The sequence below is a fragment of the Rutilus rutilus genome (genome assembly GCF_951802725.1).
Source record: "Rutilus rutilus genome assembly, chromosome: 13".
Taxonomy (NCBI): domain Eukaryota; kingdom Metazoa; phylum Chordata; class Actinopteri; order Cypriniformes; family Leuciscidae; genus Rutilus; species Rutilus rutilus.
Window position 1 is genome coordinate 22,244,334 of NC_140218.1, and position 21,979 is coordinate 22,266,312.

The window sequence follows — 21,979 nt, forward strand, 5'->3', positions numbered from 1 at the left end:
TTATTCTAGTTTATAAAAGGAGACATGTGCTCCTTCATGTAGACAGACCTGTTGCTTGTGTGGATGTCACCCTCTGTCTCTCCTTCTCCTTCTGATCCATCTCCTTCATGCTGGGCCGTAGTGGTGCTGATGGCTCCAGTGCTGGAGCTCACGCTGCCTGGTCCAGCAGGGTGTCCTTCAACAGTCGTGTCCCCGTAAGCACTGCTGCGGCCAGACACTGAAACACACAAATTGTCTTGAGTGGATGAAACTTCCCAAAACGAGCCACTTTAAAATCTTTTATGTTTAAAAACATCAAATAAACAGTAACAATTCAAGTCTTACCATTGTGTTCACCGGCAACTGAGTCGACGGCACTGCCTCCGCTCTCAGAGCCCACGCTGCCCCCGTGCTCGGCGGGAGAGGTGCGCAGCGTGGAGCCGTCTGTGGCCGCTGTGCTCCCCTCATCATCCGAGGCTGGGGCTGAAAGCATAACCAGAGCTGTTACAGGAAAAAAACAGCAGGCTTTGCTAAGGGGGGGTTTCTAAAGGTGCACACGAACATATACATAGAAAAACAGCCATATGTTTGAAAATTATTGGAAATTGGAAGAAACAATGACATGAAGGGATGACAGAAGGAATGGTGGATGAGCAATGAGCATGCAATAAGTATTACAGAAAGAGATTTGTGGAGAGATGGGTGCAGTTACCTGATGCAGTGGTGTCTGAAAGGGTCCCCGCGTCCAAAGATGAGGAGCTGGGGGCCTGACCGGACAGACCCAGACTCTGTAGACCAAGAGCACTGCTGCTGCTGCCTGCTGACACAGCATATATTCAACATTAGACAACTGATGGTCATATAACTAGCAAAAAAAAAAAAAAAGGCATGCTGGTTTCTCTCTGAGGGCGGAAAAGTGGAAAAAGTGACCTTGCTGGTCTTGTTGAAGACTGAGCGCTATAGCCAGCTCCACCATGGTCTCGTCATCAGCATCTGGGGGGATGTCCAGCATGGGTGGGAAGCCCTCCGCCCCTGCCAGCAGTGCTTCCAGAGACGAGGGGTTCCCATTGCTCACATTCTCTGCTGTTTCCAGCACCATAGACTCAGACTGCACATCAAACAGAGAGAAAGAAGAGGATTATATAACAACTGCCTGCTTTAAATACACAAGTTTGGACAAAGACTGTGTTCACCAGTGGCGTTTTTTTTGGGGGGGGCTGGCTGTTTATAGCATGACCTGGACTTCTGATGTTCTGCTTACATGAAGTAAATTGAGCTGCTGAGTTTATATTTGTGCATCATTATTCGTTATGTGTATCCACTTGGGAAAAGTTGCTTGGAGATAAGCTTTAACGCACCTTGACTCACGATGATTATTTGTTCATTACCTGTTATACTAATATATAGATAATTATATGACTTGCATGATTTAAAGAATCATATTACTGCCCAAAATTAAATTCGAAACTGAATTATTTAGTCAAAATTTGATTATATTATTTAATGATTAAATTATATTAATATTTCACAATATTACGGTTTTATTTTATTTTTAATCAAATAAATGCAGTTTATGAGAATTCTTTCATAAACAAAAAGTCTTATGGACCCTAAATGTTTGAACAGTAGTGAATATATGCATTAATTACAAATCAATCCAAAATAATCAAATCAGTTCAGATCAAATCAAATCAAATCAAATCAAATCAAACCAAGTCCCAATTTAAGAGTGAATTTCACAATCATAAAATAATAAAATCCAATCTAATCATTGTCAGATAAATGAACACTCTTAGGGTCCAATAGAAGGACTAATAGAGGCTGCGAAGCTCACCACCATCTCAAAGTCACCGTGGTCCACCTCGTTTTGCTCTTGACTCTCTTGCCTGCCGCCTTCCCCTCCCGTCATGTTGGAGGACTGCATCTTCTCATCAGCATCGTCATCATCGTCGTCATCTTTATCTCCTAGCACAGAAATGCATTGTTTGAGGTTGATTCATTGAGGTGTGCGTGTATGATTTAAGTCACAAAGCTGAAATGCACGGCTCATACCCATGGGCGTGTTGGAGCGTGGGGGAGAAGGCAAGGTCACATGTCTGCGCTTGTTTCTGGGTCTCAAAACTCTAATCAGCGCCTGTTTGCAAGCAAAGCTCACAGAGGTGTCCTGTAGACCAAAAAGATTAGATTACAATGATAACTGTTCTCAAAAGATATAGATTATATCTGAGAAGAATGAAAACGGGATACATACAGGGCAGAGCAGCATCTGCATGTAGATTTTGGATGCCACATTTATGTAATCCAGCTCACAGGTGCAGTAGCCATGAATGATATCAATTAGAGCATTCACTGTGGCTTCAATGTGAGTTAGACCTTAGAGAAAAACAAAACGATGTCAGTATTTTGAAACAATACAGCCGTGGACTCTTCAAATCAATCCGACCACGTACCTGGCAAACAGGCTGGAGCCAAAAAGGCATTCTTGGGTTTGAGGGCATGAAGTTTCCAGAAGTTAGTAACCAGTTGCATGATGAAGCTACAGCTCTCAGTATCATATTTCAGGCCATCCTTCCCATCATCACCTACATCTGACAAGAGAAAAACTGCCTGTATTAAGAGGCACATAAAATGACTACAAGATGAACGTACAAGAGGTTTAATGAGCGTACCAGTGTCTGATTGAGGAAGTCTGGACTCGGTGAAGTGCACAAGATTATTGGGTCTCATGATGGCGATGGAGCGGGCTGTGATCACCAGCCTCTGGAACACATCAGGGTCCAGCTCCTTCCCTTCTTTACTGCAGCTGTTCAGACACTGTACTGCGTTGCTCAGCAGAGACTGATCCTAAATACAGATTCAGCACCAGTTATGAAGCTGAGCGTAAAAGACATGGTGATTCATGTTTAACACGGGTTCTACACATGTTCTAATCAGCAGTGATCATGTGTACCTTGTGGTTGTGGTAGGCTGTGCGGCTGGTGTGCAGGCTTGCCAGAAGGCCTTTGGTCTGTTGCAGTACTCCAGCAGGAGTGGGGATGGACAGGAGGAGAGTGGCCAACTCTAGAGCCGCAGTTTTATTTTTCTCCTATAGATTTTAGGGATGGAAAAGCATCACACAAAAATGGAAATTTCAATCAAAAACAGAAGAAACAGAAAATAGACAGAAACCAACAGTGGTTTTGATATTTGCTATAAAAAAACGTAGTGCTGCTATTTTTAACTATAAAAAAAATTAATAAAAAAAAAATATGATTGAAACAAAAAGCTGAAATTGAAGCACAAATGACTAAAAAAGCACAATAAAACAACTGATAGGATTTCATCTTATTTGAATGTACATAATTTTAAACATACATTCAAAACAAATATTTTCTTGTGCAAAACTAGTATACCTTTCTGATTTACTGAAAGGCAAATGTGCTAATCCTATAGACAAGGTACAATGATATACCTTATGATATTTTTATTTTAAAATTTTGGACCAACTTAGCAGCAAAGCAACAGTACTTTTGATATCCCCAATCTCAAAGAGAATATCTCCTCCTTACCTTTTCAACAGGGGAGCCCACGGCAAAGCAGCTCTCTAAAGCTTCCAGTGAGCTGACCACCAACCTAGAGATCAGACAACAGTTAGATAGGGAAAGCAATGCATTGTATTAAAATTACAGCCGTCCATACTAACATGTTCAAATTCTACACCATTCTCAAAGCATTGTCATTCTCAAACCATAACACATTATCATCAAACATTATGAGTGTTAAAGAACAACTGTGTGATTACTAATGTCTTTATAAATGCTGTAATTGTCCTGCATGATCTACACCAGAGCAAGCTCAGTCTGACTGCTCTCTCACACATACACACACACACACACACACACACGAGCAAACCACCATGCACACAAGCAGAGAAAGGGCGGTTACTAACCGGTCCAAGGCTGATAAGGACTCAGTTTCACAACTTTTTTTATTGTTTTAGGGAGCAAAGAAAAAGAAAAATGTGTGAGGATCACAGAAAAGAAATACGTAAAAATGATTTGTATGTCAAACACAGGAAACGATTGCATGCAAGCACGAGGTCATTATGATGGCAGCCATGCACTGGACAAGTCACGCGCACACCCCCCCCCCACTCCCTCCTCTATCCTCTGCTCTTCGTTTTAGTTACGTTAATCGACATCAAATACGGACACTTTTAGAGACAATAATATAGATTAAATGCAGTTTAAGGGAAACGAAGACAAAAGACAGAAAACATCATGAATTATTTTTTACAGGAAATCAAATCAAGTAATATGTTGAAATCAGAGCACACAGGTTAAGGTGACAAGTGTACCTCTCCAGTACAGTGCCGCTAGTTGCGATGGGGCTGGTGACGTCACTGTCTCCGGTCCCGTTGCCCTGGTTGAGGTTGGGGCTGCACACGTTGTTGACTGCAGCTGAAGGAAAGTCCTCCGGTGGCTCATCTGGCCAACCGAACTGCTCTTTGGTTTTGCCATAAATCTTAATGGAGTCCAGCATGGTGACACCTGCTGGGTCGACTGAAGCTCCAACTGAAAAAAAACAGGTGAAAATTGTCAAAATACATATTATAATATATTAGTAATACAAATATTTACTTTATTATAAACGTTACAATTTCACAATATAATGTAAAAAAAATAACATTTACAGTGACCTTGTTACATGTTACAAGCACTTATTGTAGTAATAACAGTAAATTATACATAATTGCATGCAACTAAACCAAACCCTAATCCTTACCCTATCGTAAGTAAATAGTACTTAAATGTATAATTACTTAAAATAAAGTGTAACCATACAAAATTATATTATTATTATTATTATTATTAATGTAATATTATAATGTAATTGGTTGTATTATATAATTTAATTGAAAATGTCAAATATTTAATGTTCATGTCATACATTTTTTTCTTTTAAAATTAATTTGTATTATTAATATTATGCTAGTTTTATAGTAAAATAGATATACAGTTAATAATTATCATAATAAGGAATGAGTAGGTGTGTCCAAAAGTTTCACTGGTAGTGTACATGAAAGTAGTTCTGATATCTGTTGGGATCTTACTGAAAATGGAGAGCTTCTTGTCTGCCTGAAGGGCTTCCTCACGAGTGAAAGGGAAGTCAAACCAGCGGGAGCGCGTCAGGTTCAACTGCATGGTGCGTCCAAAGATTTCAATGTAGGAGGGAGCTCGCTCAATGGCCTGAGTGCCCACCTGCACCCTCATTCCCGTCATCACCATCGAGTTGTTATTGTTCACTACTTCCACCGTGAAACCTCCAGGCTGTTGGCGGGAAACAACACAAATGACTTAAAGTGGAAAAGCAAACCACTGATGATCATTTCAAAATAATATTTTAGCTAGAATAATTTTTTATACCTTGGTGTTGGCCACATACATCCCTGTAGAGTTCAGCCGGTGTTTGATTTGTTGGCCGTTGTAGACCTGCAGCAGGTCGTTGCCACCAAACTCCACCTCTGTCAGCTGCTGATTGTGCTCGAAAAAGTCTACAGGAAAAGTGACTTGGCTGGATGTGCGTGTGGCTGATGAGGGAAAACAAAAAGCCACATAACCATCTCTAAACAACACTAAACAACATGTGATGAATCCGAGAGAATGTGGCGTGACTCACTGGCCGTGGCTGTCTTGCGTTTACGGACAGGCTTCATGATGCTGATCACACTGCTAGGCTGAAGGGAGGGCTGGAGCCAATAGGACGTGTTCTCCACGTTAGCCATGTATATACGGAGGCTGCCATCTTCACACAGCAGAATCATAGTGGTGCGCTGCTGCTCGTTGCTCGCTGTGTGACGGATTGCTACCATATCCTGAATCTGAGGGGAAGAGAGAGACTTTATGTGTTTGCTTGACTTGGCATAGTAGTAGGATTTATTGAAACCAAACTTGCCCATTCCAGCCTCTGGTACCCTGGTATCAGTAGTAAATTGGGACTTGGGTGATTGGCAAAATTTTATAATTCAGTCTCAATCTCCTTGTAATCTCAATTTCTGGCATTCAATAATTGTCTAAATGCATCGGTAATGCACGAAACTCAATGTAAATCTTTTAGTATTATTATTAAATAAAAAATATCATTCATCTATATTTCAGTAAATATTTATATTTATTTTATTATATTTCCAAGGCTGTGAATCCATTTTTAAAAGGTAAAATGCAGTTTTCTGTGATTGATCACACCTAACATTATTAATTGTGATTAGTGTGAGTCTATATATGCTAGCCACAGGAAGTGAGCAAAAACATTAGCACAGCCTCAGAAGTGGGGGTTGGGGCAAAAAACAAATACAAATGTTGCATTAAGCAGTACACACTAATCACAGAAAACAATGCGTTTTACAATATAATATAAAAACTTTCATAATATATATTTTATACTTCCTCTAGACAAGGAAAATCTAGGAACTGACCTTAGCTTTCGCAGGCAGGGTTTTGATTTCCTGGATGAGGAACGTGTCTGGTTTTACCATGATGACCAGAGGGATTCCTGTGGTCTGCTGTACACAGCATAGCAACCCTGGGTGGTTCATCACTTCTGACCACTGACAGAGTGCTGGAGAGGTCTTACTACTACCTCCATTAGAACTGGATGTACAAGAGAATGAACATTAGAGAAATACAAAACACACGAGTGAAAGAGTTTTACATAAGAATAGCCTTATGTTGAAATCCTACCCTTTGACATTGATGGTGAAGAGTCTCTGTGTTTCCATGCTGCTGCGGCTCACTGTGGCAGCGAATGACTTGCCCTGACTGTAGCTGAAGAAGAGCATCTGCAGGACGTGGGAGTAATACACAGAGACTCCGCCTCCAGCCACCTGGCCATTACTATCCTGCGAAGCAAACACACCACTAACTCAGCATGCTGTCATGCTCAATCTATTCTGAAATCTATTTGGTTAATTTATTTCAGTCTAACTGACTATATAGCAAAAGATAATGTCGTAAGAACCTTCAGATCCTCGTGGTTGATCTCCAGAACGTTGGTGACGTAGAAAGGGCCATGCTGGGCACTGCTGGACTCATCCATCACCTGAGTGTACATGTAGCCAGCTGAGGACATGATCACAATGATGTTTTTGCCCTCCTCGTTGAACAGGAATGTGGCATCTCTGATCTTCGAACTTGGTAGCAGGAAGTAGTACATGGGGCTCAGGGCATCCACAGATAAGTCGTAAATCTGCAAGGAACAGTCATTTGAGGCACAATACTTTTGGTCAGTGACTATATATTCATATTTATCTCACATTTGAGGACAAAATAATTTTTTAAGTAAATACAGCAAGAACTAGCATTATACTTACACTACTGTTCAAAAGTTTGGGATCAATAATATATATAAGAACATATTTTAAACTGCAATAATAATTCACAATATTACTGTATTTTTTACTAAAATAAATACAGCCTTGGGGATCATAAGAGGCTTATTTAAAAAAGATAACAAAAATTATTTGATTTTGATTTGATTATCAAAAATAAACATTAATGTTTGCACATTGAACATTGTTTGCAGTTCCATGACAAGTACAATAATTCACCTTGACAAAATCAGCAGTTATAATGGCCAATTCAGTCTGTGATCCAGGAAGCCAGATGGCCTTGATAATGAAGTTTCCAGTTGCAAGTTGCGGATGCAGGACTAAGTGATCTGACACAGAGCCTGTGCTGCTGAACGTCAGAACGTGACAATCCTGAAGATGATAGGCACAGAGAAATGAGACTAAAATCATTGGGAAAAAAAAGTTGTGTCAGTTTTGTCTGCATTTGCTACCTTGAGTCCACACACTGCTAGATAATCCTCATTACAGGGGTTTCCTGTGAGGCTGAGCACAGTGAAGGGAACTGGAGCGGAGGCTAGACGAGTCAAAGTCAGTTTCCTCTTACTGGAGTCAGCCTGCTTCAACAGCGCAGACAACTGCAGGACCGTGATCTGCAAACAAAACAACAAAAAACACACCATGTAGTCTCAATAAAACATGATGTAGCGAAGATACAAACTCGTGTTAAGGTTTTCTGTATTACCTTGCCCTTCTCATGGCTGACAGCGAGGTGTTGTCTGCGTCCGTGAGGGGACGACAGCACACACATGGCCACCCGACGCAGCACATGCGCGCTGATGAGCTGGCGGATGGTCTGTCCTTGATCTCCACTGTAGTTCATTCTGACATTCTCAAAAGCACCCTCTTGTGAGCCCAGTGTGGGAACCTGGATGATAAAATCATGTTTAGTGTCAGCAATTTTGTTTTGGAAGCATTAAGAATTAGTCTTTAGGCATTTGGTTCTTACCATGAGCTGGTCGGTCATCTCGACAGTCTTGTCTTGAGTGTGTAATTCGTTGAGAGCGTGCTGAGCCCGGCTGCTGCTGCCCACCGCTGACGCCTGCTGGAAGTTGGTCTGAATGGCGTCCATTAGGAAAATGAGCAACTCCAACACCAGGGCTGCTGTGGAGGAGCTTGACTGCAAAAAAGAACGATAGCAGTGAGACAGGTCCGGTCTGCTTTCAGTCAAAACATCAATGATTCAGAGAACGAAGAGTGAGGAAATTCTCGCACCACTTGAACGAGCAGGTCCTCTCTGCAGCCCTCGATGTTTTTACATACGCTGCTCTTCTTAGGCTTGTCATCGTCGCTGCTTTTGCCATCACAGATGGTGACTTTTCCTTTGTCCGCGGGTGAGGCGCTCTGGTGACGGATGGCGCTCTCTGGCATGCGCAGCTCGCTCTGAAAGGCCGAGGACTCCTTCATGGTGGAGCTCATTCCACTGCTCGGACTTCTTTTCACTAGAGCCTGTAAAACAAGGATACAGACCCAGGATCAGGGATACAGGATGCATTGCATTGGCTAAATTACAAAGATGTTTATGCTTGGGGAGGGGAGGGGACACCACAGGGAAGAGGGAAATAAATTAGATTGTTTAGACATGCTTTGTGTTTCCATCAAGGAGACATGCATGAGTGGATATGGCTTAAATGTTGAAATGTTAATCTGAAAAGCTTTTTAGACTAGAAAAATAAGTGGAAATCGTATGGATATACAACTACTATAATGAAGATTAAAGGAACAGTTCACCCAAATATTACAGTTTTGACATTATTTACTCACACTCATGTCGTTCCAAACGTGCAAGTTTCTAAAAAATGTTTCAAACTGAGTACTAAAGTTATTTTCCCCCTACATTTTAAATAAGTGTTTGTTTTTTTTTGCTTCTGGGGATATAATAATAGATGGAGATATAATCCAAATCTTCTGAAGCCATTCAGTAGTTCTATGGACAATTTAAATTTTTTTTATTTAATTTTTTTTGTGCTTTACAGTGGAAGTTACTATGGAAAGTGCTGTGTAAAATTACCTTTTATGTTCCACTGAAACGGTTTGAAACGACACGAGTAAATGTTTGTTATAGCAGGTGAACAATTCCTTTAACAATATAATCAAATTAATCTTAAGTAATATACTACCAAACAATAGAGGACAAACTTGCTTTACAACCAAAAAAAGGAAAGGTGAAATGTTGCAAACCCTGATGAATTGGGGGAGATCTGAAATGAGCTAATGGCAGTCAATGATAAATGATTTGCAAGCCAAAGTTACCGCTGTTGCTCTTTTCCCATGATGACCTGAAGTATTCGGTCTCACCTGGCAGCTGCCATCCTCCTTGGCACCGCAGTCACAGAAGAAAGAGCCGTATTTGGCATAGGAGATCTCATGGTCTTTGTGACAGACCTTGGCACACACTGTGCACACACCTACCCCATCCACCATCTTACAGGTGTGACAGTGATACCTGTACGGGGAAGAGCGTGAGATTAAAGGCCAACAGCACAGCTTCTGAACGCTTCTGTTTCATAGCAAAGGAAGGCCGTGTGGGTCCATTACCAGTGCTGGTTCATGAACTCCTTTTGAGTGATGGTGAAGGTGCATAGCTTATTGCAGAGTGAATCCTCATCCTATAACACAAGAAACTTAGATATGATTGGAAAAAATCAAAGCAATCTTTAAATCTACAGTGAGCAGACTGTTTCCTGACCGAGTCTTCAGCCTGTGAATCTTCCTCCTCTACAGCTAGGTCCTCCACCCAGTCAGAGTCCACTTCAATTGCCTTCTCCTCTCCCTCCATCAGGAGCTGGGACGAGCCCTGGCCACTGCTCTGTCTCAAAGCGTTCATCACATCCGCCAGATAGGAAATGATGTGGCAGGCACACTCCAGCATGCTGGCATGCTGAAAACAAGAGTGTTTCACTAATGGCCCGAAACAATTAAATCCAAGACGTGTGAATGGTTACCGTAGAAATGGACTTTTGACTTTTACCATCAAATTGCACCTACCTTGCCTTGCGACACATTAGCGGTAACTTTTTCCACAACGTTCTTCTGATACAAGTATTTTTTACTGAAAGAAAAATAGGAAAATTTCAGATTTAGGAGGTAAATACCCCATGAAATCAGAGAGATGTGGTTTTGTGGCTTCAGTCTATGAGTGGCAGTTTCGAATAATTTTTTTTTAGCTGATATAAAAATACGTATACAATTTAGTCCTTTATTCTATTTTAGGAAAAAATAGCAAAAAGTATGATGTACTTTAACAATTTGTCCAATAAAATGCTGTGAAAAAGCATTATATTTTTTAGTAATATTTTATTATTGATTTAAAGTTCACCTGTAGTCAATCTTTGATCCCCAAAATTACATATTGAACATGAGCTAACATGAACTCACAATGGAACATTTGGACAAATATCAATAAATACTGTAACAAACAGATATTGCTCATTGGGAGTCCATGTTAGTTAAAGCATTGTCTAAAATTAACTAATGGGACCTTATTGTAAAGTGTTACTTTTATATTTATTAAATATATAATTTCCCAGATGCCAGTCACTCACCATCTTGTGAGCCAGTCAATGGCAGCTCTGTGTAGCTGTAGATGTCCTGCTCCTTGTCCTGCACTGGCTAGAGTGGCCATGATGACCATGAGCTCAGGAAAGCCTGCCCCATCCCCACTGGCCAGCATCTCCGTTGCCATGGGTATGAGAGTGCTCAGAAGCACCGTGCAGACGCCCTCGCCAACCTGGCTGTTATCACGGACAATGTAGGAGGTGAGGAGTTGCAGGAGCTGCCTGTTCTCTTGCACTGTGTCCAGCTGGTCTGAATCTTTAGGAGGGGAGGCCGTCATGCGCCTCAGCCAGGCCTGCAGCCTCATGGGCTCCACACAAGCCAGCTGGGCCAATGAGCCGCACAGGCACAGAAGGCTGGGATTGGGGCTCTTTTCCGCTGAGGGATGAACACAGATGAGAAGTGTAAGAGGGGAAGAGTAAAAGGGGCAAATTTGTGAGAGACATAGCATGGCTACATACTGAGCTGGAACAGTTTAGTGAAGAATTTCAGAACTCTGTTACAGAACTTTGCAGATAGATTCTCGTTGGCTGTGGCCATCATGATCTGCACCAATTCTCCACTACAAAACAAGGGGGGAAAAGTGATGTATTAAAATGATGCAAAGGGTTTCAAGCAATTCCTAAAGAGAGTTTATTCAGTTAGAATGTACCTGAATGAGAAAAATTCCTCCATTGCTTTGCGGACCTGACTGCTTTCCAGCTGTTTCTCCAGGTACTGTAGACACTCTTCAAGAATGGACTCATCCAGACCACTAATCGGAAACAGAACCATATTAAAGGTATAGTTCTCCAAGAAATGAAAATTGTGCCTCGTGTCGTTCCAAACCCTTAAAAATTGGGTTAATCTTCAAAACCCAAATTAAGCAATTTTTAGTCCTTTTTGTAATTTTTTGTCCTTGATTGACAGTCCAGGTAACCAAAATTTAAAAGAACCCAAAATGGTTTTAAAGGTGCCGTATAATGAATCAATAAGAATTGAACGGTTTAATCCAAGTCTTGTGAAAAGAAACAATCGCTTTATATGATGCACAGATTTAATTTAGGCTTTTATTTACATCACATATGGTAAACATGGAAGCTTGTGCGTGTCACACGCTAGAACAAACCTCATTGGTTTTCGAGCAGCACACACTCATGAACAAGAACCAATGAGGTTTGTTCTAGCGCGCAACACACACACACACAAGTTGCTGTGCTCAACATATGTAATGCGCTCAATCTATATGTGCATGTTTATGTTCATGTGAATAAAAGCCGAAATTTTATCTGTTCATCATATAGCGATCGTATCTCAGGATTAACCAAAGTCTTATGGGTTTGGAAGAACATGACGGTGAGTAATTGAAGACAGAATTTTCAATTGTGGGGGAACTAACCCTTCAATCTAGATTATTTTAGATTACAGACAGTAATCACTCCTAAAGTTTAGGAGTCTGTTTAAAAATCATATGGTCATCTGGGGTCTCACCTGTTGGGGTCAGAGTGATTGGCGATGATATTGTAGCAGCCTGTGATGAGACGCTCGTAGACGAGAGCCAGGAAAGCATCAGATTCGGCGGGGCCCAGGATCCTCTCCAGTGAGGTGCTGCAAATCTCCGCAACGCTCTCTGTGCTGCTCTCCAGCAGGAGGGGCAGCAGCGTGCGGATCACCTGTGGACTGTTCAGCTCCTCTGTGCTATAGCCAAACACAAAAAATCGTTGGCATCTATCAATATGTTATACCATGCATCTGTTTCAACTGTCGCTCAAGACTTACACAATGAGGTCCCCAGTAAGGCGCACTAACGAGAGCAGAATGTGTTTGAGAGAGGAGGCTAAGGGCAACGATTGGTTGCTGAGGGTCCCCAGGTGGGCCGCTTGAATCGCACTGATGTAACTTTCCGACGGGATGGTGTCATTGGCAAAGGCGTTCCGCTGTGGACAAAGAAACCGATCAGTGTAAAGTAAAGAACTAAGAGAGTATGTTTACTGTATGAGCTGAAGTAAAAGCATGCATACCCATGAGCCAATGTTAGGGAATTCATTAGTGTGAATGTTGTTCCATGTTTCGCAAAGTGTCTGAACGGCTGATGGCAGATTCTGCATCACAGTCTGACCTGAAAGAGCAAAAACAGCAGACATAAATAAAAAAACACCTGTATGTACCCTGCACTGAACAAAAAAAATAATGATTAGATATGCCAATATACATAAAAACCATTGTGTCAATAACATCTTGATATCTAGAATTCTTACCAAGCAAGTTGGCTTTGCAGCGTGTGGATCCGATGGACAACACAGCAGAATAACCCTGCAGTTTAGCTTCAGTGGGTTTGTTTTCTCCTTCCTCTGGCAGGCTCATCAGCAGGTATGACCTGAGCAAACATATGACCAGCAAACCAATCAAGAAGGGCTTAAGGACAGTTCCATTCAAGCATTTGGTTTCATCAAGTTTATTTGAGGACTTTAAAGGGATAGTTCACCCAAAAACAATCTTGGAACACAAAATGAGACATTTTAAAGAACCTTCATACAGCTATTTTCCAAAGATCACAAGTTCAAGCTCCAAAGAGGATAAAAAGTGCCACAAAGGTATTAAAATCATGTGCACTATATTAAAAGTGTTCTGAAGCCATTTAAGGAACATACTGAAATATAAGAGATTATTTGCTGATATTCATTTCACTGTATCCCAAAAAAACATTAACTCAAAAACTACTTTAGCAGGACAGAGCTGTTGAGACAGTTCTTTTCAATTAACAGTTGAACCAATTCACAAATGGGACTGCACAATTTGTTCAAGAAACGAACCAATCTGGGTTTTGGGTTTAACTCAATGATTAATAACGGCAAAGATTAAGAGTAAACTACAACCACTTAAATTTCAGTCTATTCTTCACACAAACCTATCAAGTAAAGCCCTTCATATTTTGCAGTCATATAAACATATGAATAATAACTTTTATGGTGGTTTGAATAAACGATGGCAGAATTCTCCTTTTTTGGTGAACAATCCTTTAAAATCTGTAATAAACAATGTACGTGGTGTAATCAGAACCTGGTGAAGGCTGTATAGACGTCAATGAGCTGCAGTGTGGCAGGCAGCAGGTTTTTGGTGATCTCAGAGGATTTGTGGGGGTCTGTATCAGCAGCTACTTTGGAGAAATGCTCATCTAAAGACACTTGCACTTTGGAAATCACAGCATCCAATGTGTAGATGGTTTGTAGAGAGGGTACTTGGTGAAGAGGTAGGATGCTGTTGGGGTCCACGCAGCAAAATGACGAAATCTATGGAAGAGATATTTAATGAGGTCATATATTAAGAGACAAGAAGATCTATATCAGCCATTAATGGCTACTACATTGATAACATGCTCACATGGCAGGTTCATGTTGACAATTTATGTTCTAAACTCCAACAAAGATTTAGATTGTATGGTGTCAACAAAAAAATCATGACTGCGTTTTATCAGACTGTTCTGGAGAGGCTGCAATGTCTCCATTGGAAGGCAAATTGGCAAGGACAAAGGCCTATGATTGTTTCTGGTTAGCACTGATTACTTAACATTATTTATTGCTTTATATTATAATTCTTATTTATTGGTGGTTATTGTTATTTTATTGCTGTTCTTAAGGTTTATGCGACTGTTATTTGTGCGATAACAGTGGCCTTTTTAGATGTGCAATATGACGACCGTCTACATGTTCTACATGTTTTGCTCCACTGTATGGATTGTTTAGGTGAGATACATGTGATTGATTTATCCTGTGATTGATTTAGAATTTATTATAAATTCTTATCTATTTATTTATTCTTTGTTCTGGAAATGCAGCATACACTGAGCCCAAGACAAATTTCCCTAAGGGGACAATAAAGTATACTGTATTGTATTGTACTCTGAGAGTGTACCTGTCTGGCGATGTATTCCTCTGCAAGATCCACATCATATTTCACTGCACTGCATTTGGCCGAGGCCACTACGATCAAAGATGTGGCGTGGTCAGCTTTCATTCCTTGTTTCACTAGGTTTTCCTGATAAAAGAGAGTTAACAGAGATGAATCTGAAGCTTAGATGGACTTTAAAAAAAATACAGGAAACCTTAATCATTAGGTCAAGATTTTCTTAATGTTACGGTTACAAAACCGACCTGGATCCAGTTGACGAAAGTGCTGACTCGCAACCTTGATGACCACCTCAGGGTGTGTAAGATATCACTCTCGCTGGGGTCAGTGTTGCCATTCTTAAGCTGCTCAACATAGGCCTTTGAGGGTGGCAGCACTCCCAAGATCTTCCACAGCACTAGGAAGTAGTACTGCAAGGAACATGCTTCCTGTAACCGAGATTGACAGCGACATTTAGAGGTCAACCAACACAAACACAAGGTGATTGTGAAAATTACAGAATGTGTCTAACTCACTACTGGGGTGATGGGCTTATTTTCCTGCCGTCTCGCTGTGTCAAAGCGGGAGCCTGCAGCCAACAGGGAGATCAACGAGGAGTATAAATCGTCATACTTCACTGCACCATTGAACAGCACTTGGAAGACCTGTAACAGTTGACAAATAATATGCACATTAACTTAAACATTTATAACATTTTGAACAATAATATATAAACACGGGTCTTCAAACTTTTAAGGAAAAGAGCCCCATGGTAAATAGAGACGGAACAGGACCCCAAATACATATCATATACAACTGCTGCATTAAAGCCTAGAATCTTCAGACACCGCACACTACACAACTTTAAACACCGACTGTAAACACAGATTGAGCGCAACAGGAACAGACCCAGTGCATTTGTGCATGATCAGTCGTAAGGACCAAATTACATTAATAATCGGCCTGACAGTAGTGTAGTGTGTTCCCCGCTTAACAGTATATCGCTGGTCACATATTTTGAACTTCTTTTTACCCCTAATGGTTGTGAGTATATCGGGGACTTAAGACACTGAAAAGTTCATGCAAACTTTCCAACAAAAAGTTTTGTAATGACCAAAACGATTTTCTTTAACTAGGTGCACAGACACTCCCATGGACACTACTTCCATAGACTTGTGATGTGTGGCCTCACCTTGCTGTCAAGTCGACTCCTGTCATCCTCTGAGGCTTCAGGGGACAGAACGCAGTAGAATTTCGGCTGCACCGTGGAATCTAAATGAAAACAACAACAGACATCAATAACAATCGAAACAGCTCTTGCACTAAATTAGCAAAGCTTTCAAGTGTTGTTTGTTGAGTACTGCTTTATGTGTGATTATCAAGGGCATAATGGAGAGAAATATAAGAGGTCTGACTTACTCCTACCTGCCGAGCAGTGCTTGGCCCAGTTCTCCTCCACCTCTTTGAAACCATAATAAAGTGGGATGGCACCTCTCTTCCCCCCCTCCTGTCCAGAACTGGCTCCGGATGCCAGTGGTGTCAGGAGATTGTACTGAACCTGAGTGTGGAAATAAAATCAAACTGTTACAAACTATCTACAAAACAGTGGCATGTTTCCAGTGAGAGTACAGCTACATTTGTACCTGCTCAAACAAGTACATAGGAGCTTTTGAGTACTGGTGCAGCAGGTAGTCGAACACAAGCAAAATGCGGGCCAGGTTGAGGGGTACAGCTTGAAGCTGAGAATCAACGTGAGCCGCGATTTCAGCGATGGCCTGCATGCAGAGGGTTAGGACGTTGCGGCGGCCCTTTTCAGAGAAGTTGTGGAAGATAAGCAAAAGCAGCTGGAGGTGTTCTACGTTTAGGTCCTCGTCAGCAGGCACCGCTCCCTGTAGCGTGTGCTGTTTTAGAGTGCCCACAAACCTACGGAAAATATATTCCAGTTGTGAATATGTTATACAACGAATTTGATGTTAACACACAATATATCTTGTGAAGAATCCAAAGCTACATTTGAGAAAAGAAAAGTCATTCTTAAAGACTGAGTGATGTCTTACCTCTCCCAGACCTTCATGCACTCGGGTACATCAGGCTCCCCCTGCTGGCTGGCTTTATGCTGCCAGATTAGCAGTAACCTAGAAAGCACTGAGAGAGACTGAGGATGGATGTACATGGGCCAGGGACCCTCTGAGAATGGGGCAACACCCAACTGCTGCAGAAGAGTGTTCTGAAGAAAAGTTATACAAAACAAGGTATCAGGTGCCTGTTGTCTGTAATATTGAGTAGCAGCTCAGGCATATTTAAGCATATTTTTTAATAATTTACCTGTAGGGATGGAGAGGGCAGGTCTGATGTTACCAGAGAGTGATTGAAGTGATAGAGGGCTGATGCAAATTCGTCATCAGAGGAACCTGGATGGCAAAAAAGTTGCATGTTAGGAAAAGCCTAAATGTAAGACATAGATAAGAGTGGGGGGCTTTAAAAACCTTTGACATCTTTGTCGACATCCTTGATGATGCTGGCGAGGGTGGCCATGTGCTGCTCCGTGAGGGACACGCTCAGGTAGTTGCGAATGAAATTATTTCTGGACTTCAGCATGGAGGTGGTGATGAAGTTTAGTATGCTTGAGGCCAAACTCAAAAACTAGAACAAGAAAAACATCAAGTTAGGATGAAATGGCTTTTGCAATCCATTTCACTTATCGTGTAATGTAATGTAAACCGATATGGCAGTTATATGGGATTTATTGACAACTGACAACCTAGTGGAATGGCTCGCCATATAACAAATGTGTTTGTACAGGACATAAAACAACATTTCAGTTCTAGCAGCAAAGTTAGTCAAAATCAGATCTGCACTTCACATTGTGGCCTTACCAACTCCGGGTCCTTGCGACTGGCCAGGATGTTGCCGTTCTCTGCCGTGTTCAGCTTGCTGGGGCTTTTGAGTCTCGGGGACGTTTCCAGAGGTGGGGGAGGAGGGGGAGGTGGAGGTGCCACCTTCTCTTTACTGGGAGAAATAGTCTCTTCAAACCACAGTCCCAGAATGGGCTCACTATCATCATCTGAAAACACGGCAAGAGTGACATTCAGCACCACATTCAATGAAGTCACTGTACTGTATGCAAACAGTGATGTTGTTTCCATTTAGCCATGGAAATAAATCTACTTAAGATCTTTTTACTGTTTACTGCACAATAACAGAAGCATAATGAGACACTACGAGTCTGACCTAAAACAGAGATCTGCTGACCTGAGAAACAAGCTGCTCTTGTCCTCTCCTGTCTTCTCTCTGCTGAAATAATGAACACTGTCACTAGCTGTGATGGCTGCCAGATCAGCACAGTTAGCAGAGCATGCTTAGCGTGCCACAGTGTTCCGGAGCAGGAAGTAAACTAACCTGACTCTGAGCTCTGGGGAGGACTGACTTCTGTCCTTCTACTACAGCGTGCTGTGCTCAGGAACTGCCTGAGAATGTCCCTGAGATTCCTCAGCCCTGACACTAGCTCAGTAAACCACAAGCAAACCCTGTACTCAGCTGCATAAAAAATAACTCATTCTAATATCATTAAATAAGACAGCTGGGAGAACCTCACAAAAACGGTCAAGAAAAGCACAGGTCATGTTTCAATACAAAACATCGAAAGAACATTTTTCATAAAGAAAGTTTTTTAAGGAAATTAAGTTTGTATTTTGACATGATTGATATAATAATTAAGCACATTTAAATCCTCCCTTTCCAACTGTCAGTAGACTATTGGAATGCAAAAAGAGAGAAAAAAAATAGCATTACAGAAATGCATAGTTTTTTAAATTATAAAATGCATTTATAAAGCTTACTTATTTAGGGGTAAAAAAAATAAAAAAATAAAAAAAAAGTCAACAAGGAAACTGTGCTGTTTCAAAGGATTTAGTTCAAAGTAGATCAAAGTTTTAAAGGATTTTATTACATTTTTTTTTATCTTGTACAAAAATGCACATGTATAACGGCAAACCAGGATAAAATATAAAAATAGTCTATTTTTGTTTGTTTTGACATTACTGTTACCAAAAATAAGTGCAATTGTAGCAGCAATAAAAAAGCATTACAGTAAACCATATATCAGAATTGCAGTAATTAATTTTTTTTATTATTCTAAAGTGTTTTAAGAAAGCTTATTTAGGAGTAAAAAAATAATCAACAAGGAAAAATTAAATTAACAAAATAATATAAAAATATACATGTTTGTGGACAGGATGATTTTCATTATTATTCCATTCATTAACGTTCCAGTACTGAGAATGTGATTTTTCTTCATTGCAAAATGTGCTTAATTGCTGAAAATAAAGCTTTTTTTTGTGAGAATCACCCAGCTAGACATCAATCTAATGGGAGGTTTACTGGTAAAAGCAACTACTCTGCATATAAACTGAATGTCAGGTTCTTTCTTAATTACAAGATCAACTACAATGTCTGACCTCACTGTGGCCTTCATTTACAAGGTTAAAGGGTTATGAAACACAACTCATTTTTTGAGATGTTATGAGATATGTACTGGTTGCACATTAATAAAAACAACAATAGCACTCATGTTTATTATTAAGAGAAAATTGAGGATGTGTTTTCGTTTTTCTTGGCTATTTCGTTCGTCCTGTTTAAAAAGCAAAGTTGAATCAACGTCATGAAAAGTGAGGTATATGCGTTAATTCAGAGTGGTAAGAGTGGCTGGAGAGTACTTGTCATCAGTTTCTTTGTATTATTCTTGAGAATAAACTCTTTTAATCCAATCACTGCGCTGTATTACTCATGAGAATTCAAATGTCACATAAGACCGATTCAGCGTTGTTCGTTCATCTCTGCCTGTTCAGCTTTGCGTTCGGACACACTGTGTAAGTGTATCAGAACAGTAGCACAAGAGTGTTGTTTGCATTTTCACCACGATGCGGTCAGAGATGGAGTTTTGATGACAAGATGGATTATTCTGATGCAGAGAAGAAAATGATGTAGATCCAAAATTCAAAGAAGAATGGACTAATAGCTCTGCAAATTTATAATGCTGATTGGTTGATATTTCTAAGAAGAATTTAAAGTATTTGATTTGGTCATGATTGTTGTTAGTAGAATCTAATGATACAATTTCAGTGAGTTTGTTGTCATGGGGTTATATTTATAAAATACATCAAGGTGCCTCCAAATCAGGGTTTTTTTCACCGCTCACATTAAAATATTAATTTGTCTGTATAATGAGTGTGTTGCAAATGTTTTATTTTTTGTTATCTCCCTTCTTCCCACCCTCTACACTCCCACTTTTCCAGAGCTTTTTTTTTTTTTTTTTTAAGTGTGAACAAGCAGTGCTCAAACAGGGGGGTTTCTTGACTCTTAAAATAACAAGAAATCTGCAGTGTTCGTTACCTTGACTGCTGTCCTCTTCTGTGCTGCTGAAGTCATCTTCATAGTAAGTGTTGGAGTCAGTGGAGGCACTGGCGTCACTGCTGACCGAACCCTTCCTCTGTCGCTGCAGCACACATGCCTGAATCAAGCACAACCAGAGCCACCACATTCATCAAACACAACAGACCACTTCCTCATAGCAACCATGATCGAATCTCGTGGTCACATACCTTTTTATAGGAGGTGGAGAGCAGCGTGAAGAGCAGGTTGGTGAGAGGGACCGAGTCAATGAGTCTCTGCACTCTCTGGATAGACGTGCTCTGGGCCATGATGTTCAGCTCTGCTGGAGGACCGTCACTAGCCCAGCCCTTGAAGACAGATAACGGCTTCATTCACATTTACAATATAAACATGCCCTGGTATTTCAAAAGAAGCTAATGTGTTTGGCCTTACTCTGTGAAGAGCCTCCACTTGTAAGTCCTGGAACAGTGATGTGAGCAGCTTGATCGAGTGATTGGCCAGAATTACTGACAGAACCCCAAAACCTTGGTGCCTGAAAAAAAAAAAAAAAAAAAAAATCCAATTCGTAAATACAATGATTGTTATACATTTCAGTGATTATGAGCTTGTCTTTTAATTTATTTCTGTATTAATTTGTTTTAATTTTATTTTAGGGTGGTGGTGGGGGCATAAAGTAAAAAATGTCAGGATGACGCTGTCCAAATATCATAACACAGAAGAAAAGGGCCTCATTTAAAGAATGAAAACCATAAAAAGTAGTTTGACAAAATATTTGATTTCTTTGAAAAATTTATTTTAAGGTGTCATTGTTACAGTGTAATTATATATTTAAGTACTGAGTAATACTAAGCAACTACATGTACTTACTATAGGGTTAGTTTACTTTTATTACCATGGTAAGTACATGTAACAAGGACACTGTAAAATAAAGTGTTACCCAACTTTTTTTAACAAAACTGCTTTATAATTTATAAATATAATATAAATATTATGATATTAGGAAAATATCATGATGATAAGAGGATCCTGCAGACCATCATGAAAAATTGTCAAGGTCAAAAAATCTCTTAAACTTTAAAAAAAGATTAAACCTGAAGACCAGTGTTTTAGGACACTCTTATAACTCATATTCATTAGGCAATCCCTTGAAGCACAGAACACAAAGGCACTTACCCTTTCCCCGGGCCAAGTTTAGGAGATCCTGCTCCGTCCTTGGTTCGGGTGGAGATGTCTCGGACCCGTAGTGCTGCTAGGGGATCTTTCTCCTTCCCTTTATCAGCCAGGGCCGTGGGGCTTAGGTTCAGTATCAAATACAGGCTGTTCAACAGGCACCAGGCGCCCAAGAGTTGAAAGTTCTGATAATGCTGTTGAAACACGAAACCAGATCTCAGATGTGGGACATTCTCGCTTATGTTGTATACTCTGAGGCAAATAATTCACCTACCTCCCCTCCAGCTCTGCGAGAGTTACTGATGGCCTGTCCAATCATCTCATAGATTTCAAGCTGTTGAAAAAAGGAAAAACAGAAGATCAGCAGTGTAGCGAAGACAATAAAACTTTCAAAAGACATCTGCCACCTTCACTAATGACACATACGCATTTCTGCACAATGGTAGCAGCATCATTTTCATAGTCTTCCTCCTTGGAGCCAGTGGAGGCTGCACGAAGCTGCAAGCCACTGCCCACCTGCAGTATGGCCATGCAAGTCGCCACACTCACACCTGAGAGAAAAAAAAAAAACACACACCTGAAGTTCTCTGTGTACATCTGAACTCTACAAGAGGAGCTTTTTTTTTTTTTTCAATG

At 40.6% G+C, this 21,979-nt stretch overlaps 1 protein-coding gene across 1 annotated transcript in view; it reads right to left on the bottom strand.

The window, feature by feature from the left end:
* The window catches only part of ubr4 (ubiquitin protein ligase E3 component n-recognin 4), a 52,182-nt gene that overhangs the window by 17,853 nt on the left and 12,350 nt on the right, over window positions 1-21,979 (bottom strand). Inside the window, 51 exon segments of the mRNA XM_084428353.1 lie at window positions 49-217; window positions 325-462; window positions 692-796; window positions 910-1,087; window positions 1,814-1,944; window positions 2,032-2,143; window positions 2,231-2,352; window positions 2,430-2,567; window positions 2,649-2,823; window positions 2,930-3,064; window positions 3,528-3,591; window positions 4,316-4,532; window positions 5,072-5,288; window positions 5,385-5,548; window positions 5,638-5,839; window positions 6,434-6,608; window positions 6,699-6,856; window positions 6,976-7,203; window positions 7,565-7,717; window positions 7,798-7,956; window positions 8,049-8,231; window positions 8,313-8,483; window positions 8,579-8,812; window positions 9,662-9,809; window positions 9,902-9,972; window positions 10,053-10,244; window positions 10,352-10,415; window positions 10,909-11,296; window positions 11,380-11,480; window positions 11,571-11,672; window positions 12,389-12,595; window positions 12,677-12,834; window positions 12,919-13,016; window positions 13,156-13,274; window positions 13,958-14,187; window positions 14,810-14,932; window positions 15,049-15,231; window positions 15,319-15,447; window positions 15,975-16,054; window positions 16,208-16,340; window positions 16,426-16,705; window positions 16,840-17,009; window positions 17,108-17,193; window positions 17,269-17,425; window positions 17,659-17,846; window positions 20,174-20,291; window positions 20,383-20,520; window positions 20,606-20,705; window positions 21,347-21,537; window positions 21,618-21,677; window positions 21,770-21,894. Coding sequence (XP_084284479.1) covers window positions 49-217; window positions 325-462; window positions 692-796; window positions 910-1,087; window positions 1,814-1,944; window positions 2,032-2,143; window positions 2,231-2,352; window positions 2,430-2,567; window positions 2,649-2,823; window positions 2,930-3,064; window positions 3,528-3,591; window positions 4,316-4,532; window positions 5,072-5,288; window positions 5,385-5,548; window positions 5,638-5,839; window positions 6,434-6,608; window positions 6,699-6,856; window positions 6,976-7,203; window positions 7,565-7,717; window positions 7,798-7,956; window positions 8,049-8,231; window positions 8,313-8,483; window positions 8,579-8,812; window positions 9,662-9,809; window positions 9,902-9,972; window positions 10,053-10,244; window positions 10,352-10,415; window positions 10,909-11,296; window positions 11,380-11,480; window positions 11,571-11,672; window positions 12,389-12,595; window positions 12,677-12,834; window positions 12,919-13,016; window positions 13,156-13,274; window positions 13,958-14,187; window positions 14,810-14,932; window positions 15,049-15,231; window positions 15,319-15,447; window positions 15,975-16,054; window positions 16,208-16,340; window positions 16,426-16,705; window positions 16,840-17,009; window positions 17,108-17,193; window positions 17,269-17,425; window positions 17,659-17,846; window positions 20,174-20,291; window positions 20,383-20,520; window positions 20,606-20,705; window positions 21,347-21,537; window positions 21,618-21,677; window positions 21,770-21,894 — 7,867 coding nt within the window.